General features: G+C 41.6%; 1 protein-coding gene across 18 annotated transcripts in view; it reads left to right on the top strand.

The window, feature by feature from the left end:
* The window catches only part of KIAA0319, a 61,017-nt gene that overhangs the window by 31,039 nt on the left and 15,473 nt on the right, over positions 1 to 14,505 (top strand). For all 18 annotated transcript variants that reach the window (XR_013945728.1, XR_013945729.1, XR_013945730.1 and 15 more), the window contains 7 exons: positions 635 to 767; positions 4,233 to 4,461; positions 6,001 to 6,124; positions 8,864 to 8,996; positions 9,868 to 10,016; positions 11,943 to 12,094; positions 13,248 to 13,386. Coding sequence is in view for 15 of the 18 variants with exons in the window: in XM_080578136.1 (XP_080434262.1) it covers positions 635 to 767; positions 4,233 to 4,461; positions 6,001 to 6,124; positions 8,864 to 8,996; positions 9,868 to 10,016; positions 11,943 to 12,094; positions 13,248 to 13,386 (1,059 nt within the window). In the remaining 3 variants the exon portion in view is untranslated. The remainder of the gene's footprint in view (positions 1 to 634; positions 768 to 4,232; positions 4,462 to 6,000; positions 6,125 to 8,863; positions 8,997 to 9,867; positions 10,017 to 11,942; positions 12,095 to 13,247; positions 13,387 to 14,505) is intronic.

Genomic DNA, 14,505 nt, shown 5'->3' with positions numbered 1-14,505 from the left:
ATATTGGTTCTAGAATGAACTGTACTTTGAAGTTTTTTCTTTCTGTTGTTCTTCCTAGCTACAGAAAACATGATTGCTTGATTTTATTTATTTATTTAAACACAATCAAGTGCATGTCAAGACTATAAAATCCAGCCTTCAACTTGGGCAGTGTGTCAGAAGCTGCTACATCCAAACAGCATATAATTTTAGAGTATTTTCTTGTCCTGCCTGGAATCCCCATTATGGGCTTCTGTGCCAGTCTGGGCTTGTTGTAGAGAGCTGCCATGTATGATACAATGAGATGTGTGAGTTTGTTTTGAAATTAAGCTAAGGTTTACACTTTTGTATTTACCAAGAAAAAACAAATGGGAATATGTAGGCATTCTACTTTCGTGTGCAGTGAATCTGACTGAGATTAACTTTATCTGTATGTGTGAAGAATATATATATATATATATATATTTTTTTTTTTTTTTGTATGGTAATGTAACTCACAATATGTGGTTCAATAGCTGTGGTACATGAACTCTGTTTGATTATGCTTGTAAAGGTGATTATAAAACATCAGTTAGGGATCAGTTCGTGAGAGGCTTTAGTATTCATACAAGCCATTGTTACAATATACTGATACGTTTTTCTTTAATGCATGTAGAAAGTATAGATGATATGAAGATAGTGAGTTATCACTGGGAGGAAATTAAAGGCCCTTTGCGAGAGCAGAAGGCATCTGCTAACACACCTGTCTTGCACTTGTCTAAGCTCGTTCCTGGAAACTACACTTTCAGGTACGCCTGCATGGATACTTTCTTTTCAGGTTATAAGTCTTTCTTTGATGTCAGCTAGATGAACTGAAGAACCCCCCCCCCACGATTGAGGTGGAAACAGTTAGAGACCTGCTACTCTGCCTGGACTGTCACAAGTCCATGGGGCCAGATGGGACCTACCCAAGGATGCTGAGGAAGTTGGCAGATGTGATTGCTGGGCCGTTTTCCGTCATCTATCAGTGGTCTTAGTCATCCAGAGAGATCCCGGATGACTGGAGACTTGCTAATGTGACGCCCATCTATAAGAAGGGTCGTGAGGAGGACCTGGGGAAGTACAGGCTTGTCAGCCTGACCTCGGTGCCAGGAAAGGTGATGGAACAGGTCATCTTGAATGCAATCACACAATGTATGTGGGACCACTGGGGGATCAGGCCCAGCCAGCATAGGTTCATGCAAGGCAAGTCCTGCCTGACCAACCTCATCGCCTTCTATGACCAGGTGACCTGCCTGGTGCATGAGGGAAAGGCTGTTGACGTAGTCTACCTAGACATCAGCAAGGTCTTTGACACAGTCTCCCACAGTATTCTACTAGAGAAGTTGACAGCCCATGGCTTGGGCAGGTACACTCTTTGCTGGGTTAAAAACTGGCTGGACGGCTGGGCCCAGAGAGTGGCGGTGAACGGAGTGAAATCCAGCTGGTGACTGGTCACCAGTGGTGTTCCCCAGGGGTTGGTGTTGGGGCCCATCCTCTTTAATGTCTTTATTGATGATTTAGATGAGGGAATTGAGTGTACCCTCAGTAAGTTTGCAGATGACTTCAATTTGGGGGGAAGTGTTGATCTGCTGGATGATAGGAAGGCCCTTCAGAGGAACCTGGACAGGTTGGATCAATGGGCAGAGGCCAATGGGATGAGGTTCAACGTGGCTAAGTGCCGGGTCCTGCACTTTGGTCACAACAACCCCATGCAGCGCTACAGTCTTGGGAGAGATAGGCTGGAAAGTTGTGCAGAGGAAAAGGATCTGGGGGTGCCGGTCAATGCTTGCGTGAACACGAACCACCAGTGTGCCCAGGTGGCCAAGAAGGCCGGCGGCATCCTGGCCTGTATCAGGAATAGTGCAGCCAGCAGGACCAGGGAGGTGATTGTTCCCCTGTACTCTGCTCTGGTGAGGCCACACCTTGAGTACTGTATTCAGTTTTGGGCCCCTCACTACAAGAAGGACATTGAGGCCCCGGAACATGTCCATAGAAGGGCTATGAAGCTGGTGAAGGGTCTGGAACAGAAGTCCTGTGAGGAGTGGCTGAGGGAACTGGGGTTTTTTAGTCTGGAGAAGAGGAGGCTCAGGGGAGACCTTATTGCTCTCTACAACTACCTGAAAGGAAGTTGTGGGGAGCTGGGGGTCGGCTTCTTCTCACAGGTAGCTAGTGATAGGACTAGCAGGAATGGCCTCAAGTTGCACCAGGGGAGGTTTAGGTTGGAAATTAGGAGACATTTCTTCTCAGAAAGAGCAGTCAGGCCTTGGAACATGTTGCCCAGGGAAGTGGTGGAGTCACTGTCCGTGGGGGTGTTTAAGGAAAGGCTGGACCTGGTGCTTAGGGACATGGCTTAGTGAGTGACATTGGTGGTAGGGGTTGGACCGGATGATCTTGGGTCTTTTCCAACCTTAATGATTAAATGTTTGTTTGGTTTTGAGCTCATGTCTACCTCCTTAAAGAGCTTCATTTTTCTTCTGTGTGCTCTTCACCTTCGTTTTGCACTGTAGAGAGATATAGGGACCAGATTCATTAAGAAGTGCTTGCTGTGATTTTGTGATACTGGTATGATGATGCTTTGCAGCACAAAGTAACACCTCGTTTTGCATAAGAAATGAAATAACCTCCCACTTCCTGCAACGATAAGTGGGAGAGAACATCTTTTATTTCTTTTCAGCTTAGAACTTGGCAAATGTCCTGACATGAGACTGCAGTCAGGATGTGGAAGTCATCCCCTGAGTGGTGGTGGCAGACAGAACAGTATTGGGAGACTGATCTTTGCAAGGCGATGTGGTGTGCTGATTTTATAAGAGTAATTCTGTTTTTTCTAAAAGCCTTTTCTTTGCTGCTGTTTTCCTCCAATTAATACTTGCAAAATCCACTGGATTTTGTCCAGACAACAGAAGCAATGTTTGCAGTTCTGGGTGCTTTAATTAAAATCAGGGTTCATTTTCTGGATTTCTTAATTTAAAACCTAGTCCTGTACTTGTGTGCTTTCCACTGAACCAGCCTTGGCTGCCAGTAGGTAACAGCCTGCAAGTGGATACATCAGTTATCAGTGTAGCATCAGCAGAATGTTGAAGCCTGCTGATGACCAGTGTACATGTATGTGAGACATGCTTCGTTGCATAAACATCACCAAAAATTGCTTCAGCTTCCGTTCTCTGTTCTTTAATGGAGTTGTGCCATACTGTACAGTGACAGAAGTGAGAGTAAGATTTTGTTTCCTCAATTGAAAAGGATGGAGCTCACTTACAAGCAGTGCTGTTAAGTGTATTCTGCACACAAGGGAATTAAGAAATCACCTCCTATATTCATGTTCCTTTAGGAGAGGATGAGGTACTTGAACAGTAGAGTAAGTAGCCTGTTCAAGCTCACAGAAAATTAGTTGGAAAACAAAATCCAGCACTCCTGACACACATGGCTGTGCATCCACTGCAAAAGTATGTATTCCCTAATGACAGGACTAGGGAGCACTAGTTTTGTTCTGACTTGTGAAAGGCTTCAGGAGTGATTCCCCTCCATATGTTCAGCTGTATACAGTAGTCGCAACAGTGGTGCATTAGAGATGTAGTTGGTTACCACACTGTGGAGGTCAGTCTGTCATCACTTTCAAGTCTCTCACTTCTAGATAATTTGCCACTGTGTTTCTGAAAGGCAGTAGCGATTGTTTAAACCATGTGCTATGTTTAGTTTTGAGACATGAGGTCTCCTTCCAAAATAAGAGCTGATAATAAAGTCCATTAATATTAGTAGCAGCGTGTTACAAAGAAATAAGAAGTTACAAGCTGTTTTTGTGCTATGACAAGCAGACCTTCTGAACATTTAGAATAGTTCTGGGTGTAGTTATTAACAGGGGCTGTTGGAGTATAGCCAGTGACTGAAATCCGTGTTTTTAGTGACTAAATCTTTGAAGATTTTGTAGCAAAGGCTATTTGAAATGATGGAGTTGCTGTTGATTGCAGGGAACAGTTTTCATCTGGGATCCAGAATAGCTAGGCTTTTTTTTTTTTTTAGGTTGCAAGCTGTCATTGAAAATTAGACTTGTGAATTTCTTTCCAGCCTTAGTTCAAGTCTGTCTTTCTGAAGCAGAAGTTCATCTAATCTAGATCAGCGGCTCTGGTTTATGTATCGATTTTGCTCTCTTCAACCACCAGAAAAATGTGAATCTTTGACCTTATAACTTGACAGCAGTCTGGTCTAACAATTTCCAATATTGTTTTTTCCTACTGTAGGCTCACAGTGATTGATTCAGATGGAGCAGCCAACTCCACAATTGCATCTCTGACTGTCAACAAACCAGTGGATTACCCACCTATTGCTAATGCAGGACCTAATCAGGCAGTCACCTTGCCCCAAAACTTCATCACACTGAATGGAAACCAGAGCAGTGATGACCATGAAATTGTCAGCTATGAGTGGTCACTCAGTCCCAAAAGCAAAGGCAAGGTGGTAGCAATGCAGGTATGTCTATCTCTCCTTACATAGTATTAGAAAGCTCTTTCATCCTTGCCTTTCTATGAAGAAACACATACAAAAGTAACTATTCAGGAGTACTAAAATATCTAGAGTACTGCTGTTCCTCTCTGATGTATTCAGCTTTTTCAGATATTACTTCTAATTCCTTCTCATCATCACTCTTTTTTTTTTTTTTCTTTCATGCTTTATTGTCATTTGTCTGTCTTGCTATTGTTTGTTCCCTGAGGGTATGGAAAGAATTTGAGTTCACTCTGTCTGACCTTGGACCCTGGCGCCTGCTCCACAGGTTTGCATCTTCTGAGAGGCTATAGACATACCACAGACTGTTTTTGAGAGAAGGTAGTGGTAATCAGCATCTTCTTTAAACAGTTTCTCTTCCTGGAGAAAGTAGCACCTGAGAAATAACTTGTTTTTTTTTTTTGAATGAAAGATCACAAGACTTCTGTCAGCTTTCTCACAGTTCACACTGGTTGGTGTTTTTTATGCTCACTAGAATATGGGTTTCCTATGAAGGCCAACTGATTTTATGCTCTTTTATGGCAGCATGTTTATTTTTTCTTTTATCGTATTTTTTTTAAATCTGAGAAGTCAATAACAATTTTCAGTTAGATGATGTCAGTTGCTCTTCCCTTTTCCACCAATGCTGTAACCCCACTGTAGAAGGCCACCAGATTTGTCAGGCACGATTTGCCCATAGTGAAGCCATGTTGGCTGTCACCAATCACCTTCTTATTTTCAATGCGCCTTAGCAGAGTTTCCAGGTGGATCTGCTCCATATCATTTAGTTCACACGAGACTTCCCTGGAAAAGATGATTGTTGTAACTGATGAAGAAGGAAATTGTGATTTGTTGTTTCTCACGAGATATGCCTCAAATTCTGTTAGCAAAAGAACATATATCTGGGCCTAGTCTTATTGTGAGCTTATATGTGTGTCAAATAATTACTGCTGTAAGTGTATAATGAGGACCGAGTTGTCTTGTTTAATATGTGTTTTTTTCCCCAGGCCTTCCTGGCTGGGGTCAAGTCAGGTATGCTTTTGTGTTTAATGACTTGTTTTTGTGTTTAACTGTCTTTCATAAATAAATATTATGTTAAGCAATGTCATGATTTAAAAAAAAATCATTTTGTAGTATCTTTCATTGGTGTTTAATTTGCTAATTGAGAAAGTTAGTTTCCCATGTATTCATTACTGTTCTCTATGGTTTTATTACAAGTTCATTACAATCACTGTTGTCCAGAAATAATGCAGCAATTATAGTAACATAAGAAATCAAGGTTTACTGTCTCTATATAGATCTCTGGGTTGGTAGACAGCTGCAATATTGGATATATGACATCTGTGCATCAAATTAAAAGTCTACTCTTTGTCTACAAGGTGCTTCCACTGATTGCTCAAGCAATGAATTATTATTATTGTGAATTACAACAAATTTTGTTTTTCCTCCACATTTGCTCTCTAAGATGTTTTGAGCTTTTCTGTATCCATCTCTCTTCCTCTGCCCTCCCCCCTCTCCGCTGTGTAGGGAGTGCGGACTCCGTACCTCCAGTTATCTGCAATGCAGGAAGGAGATTATACTTTTCAGCTGACTGTCACAGACTCAGCAAGGCAGCGCTCCACAGCTGAGGTCACTCTGATAGTACAGCCTGGTAAGTTGACTGCAGGCATGTCTGGGTCCCTCGGGGTGGACCAGCCTGGTGCCTTAGCACCAGCCTCAAATACCTCATCTCCCTGCATTGCACCACTCAGGTGGCAGTCTGAACAGCCGGTATCCCTGCATCAAGGACTCTTCCACTTCCATTTTCTATCAAAGCAAACAATAGAACAGAACTGCAGAAAGTCCGGATGGTGATCCTGAAGGCTTCCACCAGCCTGATTATGTAAGGCACCCTGCACAGAGATGTTTGAGTGTACTTCTGAAAACTAAAATGTAGCTCTCAGGTTAATATCCTGCAAAGTCTGTTTTGCAAGGGTGTTCAATATAACAATCAATGTTTTACTCAATTTTCTTACTGTTTTGTAGTTCTTCAAGAATCCTTGTGTGGTTTGAATTCTCCCTAGAATTCTGTTGCGTGTTCTAGGGGGAAAAAAATAGTCAAGCAAGTAGTTTTCAAAAACTGCTTCTTTCACTTGGTTGTTTAGATTTGGAAGCTGAATGATGAACAGGCTCAAATGGACCAGGCCTCATCAGACTTTTTTTTTTAACTTTTACCGTTTTTTTAAATTGGGGGGGGGAATACCTTTGCCTATTGTAGATTCTTACATCCAAAGTGGCCTCTTCTGCCTATCTGAAGGTTTCATATTTCACTATAGAGCAATATGGTGTCTCCTTGGTGTTGCTTATTCTACAGCTTTTTGTAGATGACCCCTTCTGGGGAAACTTTATAGTGGGCATTTAATAGAGAAATCAGGAACATGAATCACAAGTGCATCATGTGGTGGTGCCTTTTAGATTGGTGATAGTGTGGAAATGGGAAGGAGCTATTGCTGAAGGCAGGTCTAAGGGAAAGCAAATACTCAGAAAAATGGTAGTGTTCATGGTTTACCATGCCACAACAGCAAAGGTTGGAAACAGATTAATAGGTTACATTTCTGCACTAAATATTCAAAGGCTTGAAACTGATGTTAGGTTGGTGGCATTGCACTGACACCGAGCAGCAGGAAACCTGTGTCAGTTCTTCTTTTAAGGTGAAAAACCATATTCATGTGGGTAGTTTGAAAGGGTCACAGTGATGGAACGAGATCAATACTACACCGCTCTTGTCATAAGAACATTCTGATGCAATGTACTGAGTGGACTGTAAAGTTCATGAAGTGTGACTGTGCCACCAGGTGTGACTGTGAAAAAGGGAAGTACTTGCTGTGGAATTCGGCTTGTTAAAAAGCTCATTTCTCCCACCTCGTACTTTTTGCTGGTTTGAGCACATTAGACTTGTGACTCACAAGTATATCCATGGGAAGGTGATGGAACACCTAATCCTGGAAACCATTTGCAAACACAGGAAGGACAAGAAAGTCATCAGGAGCAGTCAGCATGGATTCACCAAGGGGAAGTCATACCTGACCAGCCTGATAAGCTTCTATGATGAAATGACCACCCTATTAGATAAGGGGAGAGCAGTGGATATTGTCTTCCAGGACTTTAGTAAGGCCTTTGATACTGTTCCCCATAAGATTCCACTAAGATACTCATGGAATCTGCTGAATTATGGTCTGGGTGAGCAGGCAGTGAGGTAGGTTGAAAACTGGCTGAATGGCTGAGCCCAGAGGGTAGTGATCACTGGTGCAAAGCCTAGATGGAGGCCTGTAATGATCAGGGTACCACATGGGTCAATATTAGGTCCTGTCCTGTTCAAGAACTTCATAAATGATCTGGACAGTGAGGTAGAGTGCACCCTCAGTAAATTTGTGGATGATGGAAAAAATGGGGGGTGTCTGACTCACCAGAGGGCCATGTAGCCATCCAGAGGGACCTAGACAGGCTGGAGAAGTGGGCTGACAAATTTCATGAAATTCAACAAGGAGAAGTGTGGAGTCCTGTACCCTGGGGAGGAACAACCCCAGGCACCATTATGTTCTGGGGGTCACCCAGCTGAAAAGCAGCTTTGCAGAAAATGGCTTGGGGCTCCTGGTGGACACCAAATTGAACATGAATCAGCAGTGTGCCCTTGCCACAAAGAAGGCTAATGGCATTCTTGGCTACATTAGTAGATACAGCCAGGTAATTACCTTCTAGTCAGTTTTGGTGAGGCTGCCAGCGGAGTGAGTACTATGTCCAGGTCTGGACTACACATGAGAGACATGGAGCTATTTGAGAGAGTACAATGAATGGCCACAAAGGTGATGAAGGGACTGGAGCATCTCTCCTGTGGGGAAAGGCTGAGAGAGCTGGGACTGTTCAGCCTGGAGAAGAGGAGGCTCAGGGGTATCTTACCAATGTCTATAAATAACTGAAAGAAGAGTGCAAGAAGACAAAGCCATACTCTTTTCAGTGGTGCCCAGTGACAAGACGAGAGGCAGTGGGCACAACCTGGAACACAGGAGGTGTCATCTAAACATCAGGAAGCACTTATTTACTGTACGGGTCGGTGATGGAGCACTGCCACAGGTTGCACAGAGAGGTTGTGGAGACTCCCTCCTTGGATATCTTTGGAAGCTGTCTGGACATGGTCCTGGGCAACCTGCTCTAGGTGTCCCTGTCTGAGCAGGTTGGTTGGACCAGATGACCTCCAGAGGTCCCTTCCAACCTCAACCATTTTGTGATTTATGCCTTTGAGCTGATATACGAGGCTTGTAATCTAATATTCTGTGTAAAATCTTTCCTCTGTTTGACAGTCCTTGATGGTGACTAGCTAGCAAATGTGATGCACTAAATACTATTTTTACAGAAAATAACAGTCCTCCAATAGCAGTGGCTGGCCCTGACAAGGAATTGACCTTCCCAGTAGAAAGTACAACACTGGATGGAAGTAGAAGCCAAGATGACCAAGGCATTGTCTTCTATCACTGGGAAAATATCAGGTATCTTGAGAGAGATGACTATCTCTGGTTTAAAAAGAAAAAAGAAAAAAAAGTGAAAGTGCTTGAGTTCCAGAGCCTCTTAAGCAGTCATGTTGGGTGACGCAGTATTTGAGAACTGCTTTGAGGCGTTTCCTTCTCAGGTGGTAATAGGGTGAGAGACAAGAATTTTATGTTCAGATTGGCCTGCCTATGTTTTTCTCTGTGTCATCTTAAGTTACAAAGTTATTTTATGAAAAAGTTACATAAACTCCCATATCTCTCAATAAAGTGAGTAACAGGCTTGGGTACTTTCCTGTAATGTACTCTTTTTTTTTTTCTACTGTTAAGTGCTTTCTCAGTCACTTCTATTCATTGAATAACAAAGTAAAATCACAATCTATTTAGCCTGAGCTTTCATTAGTAGATGACTAAAACACTCTTGAATAATGATTGAAAATACTTTACAGAAGTTTGTAGTAAGGATCAAGCTAATTATCCTTAATAAAAGGATGAAGGTATTAGCTTGTGCCACTGTCCTGTCCATGGTACAGAAAGAGTTTTGGTGGCACTCTGGCCCTGTTGTAAGTGGCTGTTAGACCAACAGCATTTGCATGCTCTTATGGAATAGTACAGCAAGGAGGCTGGACTCTTGGGCTTCATTTTCTGCTTTTCTAATTACAGGGTATGTGTTGTTTGCACGTTTTCAAAGTCTTGCAAAAGACTGAATTATAAATTCTGATCTAAATTCATTGTTGTAATTCTCTTGTTATCAATGCTTGTAGAAGTGGTAGAACCCCAGCATCCATAATGACAAATGGTATGAGTGATGCCGCTTAGAGGAAAAATTAGTCTGGCTTTGCAGGATTATTTTTCATGAGATGTTTTGTTTCAGTGGGCCAAGCTTTGTACAAATGGAAAATGGTGACAAAGCAGTAGCAACTGTGACTGGTCTTCGGGTTGGCACCTATCGCTTCAGGCTGACAGTAAAAGACCAGCAGGGTTTAAGCAGTGCGTCTGTGCTGTCAATTACTGTGAAGGAAGGTAAGCCTAGTTGCTGCTGCTTAGGATGTGGTAGGCAATTTGGCAGTTAATTCAATCACTGACAATATAAAAGAAATTGGAACAGAAACAGATAATGCATTTGTTGTCGTGTTTCAAGGGTGTTCAAGAAGAGTTGCCATCGTTTTGTAATAAAGGAGTATTCAGATTAACTGGTAAAACTGCTTCACTTCCTGCATTTTTTTCCAAGTTGAATACATGTAGAATTAGGTGTAATAAAAATACTTCAAAATATTTTTGACCATAGGGCCTCTAGTTCCATAAGAGGATATGTTTTAATTTTACTCTTAAAGTTAAGCTTTGATCAGAAAAGCAATTTCACTTGGTTTTAAGTCTCATCCAAGAAATGAGGTTTCATGATATGCCAATTTCTACTTTAAAACTTAACATTAAAAGACCTGTATTTATTTTGATTTTGTTAAACAGTTATGTTCCCCCCCCCCCCCCCCCCCCCCAACCTGGTATGCATGCTGTGGAAAAGGCTGTAGGGCTGTAGGACCTATTGCATAAGATACTGGCAGGTACTCTGACAGATTTCATAGCTTTTGCCCAGTGTTAAATCCTTGAGTTCCTTGAGTTTGTAAGTGATGATAACCTAATGATCTTCTAAGCCAGTTTGTTCCTTTGGGAGTAATTTAGCAATCTGTATGGGCCTATGCCTCCTTTTAAAGAAGGTGGCCTGATAGATTTCCAATTTACAGAGTTAAGCTTTGTTTTGCATACCTTGTTTTCTGAGGGGAGCAATGCACTCTGACTGAAAATGTCATACCAGTGCCATTTATGAAATAATAGAGTTGCATCAGAATCTTAGCTGCTGACTTTCTCTAAAACAGTACAGACTTGTTTCTTTTTCACTGTGACATCACTGAAGAATGAATGCATCTTGGAGAGGGAGCTGAAGTCATTTTTACCCATGCGCATCATCAGTTGAACTGTTCAGAGCTTCAGTTAGGTCTTTAATCAGAAATACATGGCAACAGCTCTGCCCAAATTTATCTCATGGCCTCGTTTGTGCAGTGGACTATAGCCACAGCGTGTACTGATTACAGTCACAGGCTCAATATTAAAAAGAATAAGTGCTCCAATAGCCAAGTTTAAACCCAGCTGATTAGGAAGAGGCAAGAAGATTGCCTCTGTCTCAGAGAACTGTGCTGTTCTGAAGCACAGAGTTACAGCCAATGCACTGGACATCTGCCCAAAGTGGAATGATTTACATCCAACCTAATATTCAGACCAGTGAGGTATTACGTTTAGTGTCACAGCTTCATGGTACTCTGTCTTATCAGTTATGTTCTACAAAAAAAGTCCAGTGACATCTGGCTTCTGGAAAGAAAATGTTTGCATGTTTCTCTGGTGTTTTTGGCTGTACTTCAAATGCATGCTCAAACTTCACTGCTTACAATGAGCAAAAAGCATTTGGGAACTGTATTTACTAGTGGATACATTCTGCTTTAATATAGACATTGTGAAAATGTAAGGGCTTTACACAGGCCTCTATTAAGAAATGGGTGATGGTCTCTGAAAGAGAGAAGAGCCCAGCATGGTGATGTCATGCTAGGCTGGGCTTCTAAGGGAGATAGAAAAAAATTTTGCTTGACTGAGATCTGATGTTACTGTGAGACTGTAAATAGAGTATCCCACAATGCTTTTTGTCAAAGATCTTTTTGGATGGTATTTCTTATTGCTATTCTACTCACAGTGCAGCTCTGCTTTTGTTAGATTATAATAATCTCAGAGCCAAATTCTGGATACTTCCTTATCATTTCCCTGTCCATTTGGCACAAGATTCTCTGGTTACTGCCTGTAATCATCAGGTAGAGAATTGCAGTGTGGGTGTATTGGCAATTGCATGTCACATCTCACATGATTTGAAAGCAAATCCTTTTCTTCCACTATTTTCATGGCTAGAAAACAACAGTCCACCTCGGGCACATGCTGGTGGGAAGCATGTGCTGGTGCTTCCCAATAACTCTGTTACTTTGGATGGCTCAAGATCTTCCGATGACCAGGGGATTGTGTCATATCTGTGGATCCGGGATGGTCAAAGCCCAGCAGCTGGGGTAAGTTTCTTGAAGGCTTTAACTGGAGTCAAATTTTGAATTATGCGTTTAGCTTCACTGCAGCAGGGCAAGCAGATAACGACTCATGAGCTGCTATGAGAGGGATAGTATCTATTTCTGGTTTGTCTTCCCAGCTCTCTGTGATGCTTTGGTTCAAGAAGCCTGGTGGTGTTTCCAGTACAGCTGTTGAATATCTTAGTTAAGAGGACTGCAGCAGTCCAGATTTAGTTGGGAAAGACTTGAGACAGAAGAGTAAAGTCATGACCCTTCACAACTGATCAGCAATAGTAATGACCTAGTATGTTTGAAAGAAAATAGTCTGAAATGCAGGTGTTCCAAAACAGGAAAGCTCTGAGAGAGCGAGAAGTGCCAATAAATACGAAGGAATTCTGTCTAGTACCAGATGAGGTGAGATAGCCAGTTTGTTATAATAAAAATGGTGTTTAGTGCTGGATGAGTAGAATCTTGCCTAGCAGATTACAGGGAATAGCCTGGACATTAGGGCAGTGGAGTCTTCTCTGGGTGTGGGCAGACAGCTGAATTACTCCTGATAAACTGAAGTTTACATATCAGCTACTAAAACTGTGATAAGTTCTTCATTTGCCTATTCCCACAAAGCGTTGTAGGCAGCTCTTCACAGCCAGAAAGGCAGTGGCAAATTGGCAAGAACTGGGAGAGGAGAAACAGCAAAATGATAGCAACACTTAGAGAAGCAATTCACGTAAGGATATGGGGAGAACTGAAGAGGTTTAAGTTAGAGCTGGCAGAGATGATTGTTGGAAATACATAAACAGCAAGGAGAGGAAATAATTTAGGATTTAGTATGTAAGAAAGCAGAACTAAGGATTCAGAAATACTAATGTAACTGTCAGATCTTCAGGCAGATGAGTACTTGAGGATGTCAGCTGTTATATCTGAGTCGTGTGGGGTTTTTTTGTTTGTTTTTATGAAAAAGCATTCTTACTGTGTGCAGACATCCTCATTTAACTTCCACTTCCAAATTTGTATTATTGTGGTATAAACTGGGGGCACATCACTTTGTCCAAAAGCCAAAGCAAGGACCAGCACTGTTATATTAGATATCTGAGTTGATAGTCACACCTGCAAGTTTCTCTGAGGGTATAATCATTCTTGTACCTCTATTTTTTTTCAGGATGTGATCCGTGGCTCAGACCATGAGGCAGTATTGCAGCTAACCAATCTGGTGGAAGGAACCTATACTTTTCACTTGAAAGTGACAGATGCCAAAGGAGATTCAGATATTGACACTGCTACTGTTGAAGTGCGGCCTGGTATGACAATTAAAAGGTCATCGATACGTTGTGAATACCTCATCTTTGTTCTCCTTTTCCCTTATTTCAGTGTTGACAAGATTCTCTCAGGTTAAAACACTAAGTCTATCTTCCTACCTCTCAGTCAACCTGTGTGTGGAGAACAAGGCACATCAAGGTTGTTCTCTCATTTACATCATTGCTGTACATTGGAGATATGAAAATCATACTTCTTAGTTAATGTTTTCACTTGGTTACTCTGTTGCTTTTCATTTCTTGCATTTTTTTTTCCGGTTGTTAACTAGTTCAGCAGTTAGAAAGATGAGAGCTGAGCATGAAGTTTAGGTGCAAATGCTGCAATAACATGTTTGATTGTTGAAAGTGTACTTGTGTTATTTTTTTCCTTCTTTATTTTGAAGGACAATAACCCCAAAGACTTTCAGTTTTTTTTTAAATTGGCTTTTCATGGTCTGATATTGCTCATATGTAGTCTTGTTTTCAATTGTAATCTAGACGGCTATATGATAGAAGTATAAGTTGAGGTCTCAGGATATTAGTGTGAAGTCATGGGTCTGTCACAGAGCTCTTATTTGACTGGTTTCTGAGCAAAGATTTTATTTATTCCTCACTTTGTCGCTGAATGTAGACATGATAGTTGGCTCAGAATTCTCATTGCATATCTGTGAAGCTTGTTTAGTTTGCAGAGCACTCTAGAAGTGCAAATATTACTTAACAACTCTTCATTTTTTTGAAGGGAAATATATTTGTTATTTCTGAAGCTGACCATCCTCATTTAGACTCACACAGTTTTGCATACTACCGTGTGAGTTCATCTTTGAGTCCTTTTTCTGGTTGGTAGCCAGTAGTAGATCCCTAGCAGGGAGCTTAAGAATTAGACTCACGTAGTGTTTACCTTAAGATGGCAGCATTTAGTGAAACAGAAGTTGTTATTCTGTGCAAAAATACAGTAATGCTGAACTGAAGTACTCACTGAAGTGCCTTTTTCCAACCAGTAAAAGAAGGGTTGCTATCTTAGGACGTACCAGATTTATTTCAGATCAATGTGGAGATGTAGGCTATCTTAGTAGTTTTCTAAGAACACAAAAGGGATGAATTGTAAGAGATGTTGGTCTTAAGCAG

This window comes from Anser brachyrhynchus, assembly GCF_964034855.1.
Source record: "Anser brachyrhynchus genome assembly, chromosome: 2".
Taxonomy (NCBI): Eukaryota; Metazoa; Chordata; class Aves; order Anseriformes; family Anatidae; genus Anser; species Anser brachyrhynchus.
Note: the sequence above shows the minus strand (reverse complement) of the source record. Positions and strands in the feature narration are given on the sequence as shown.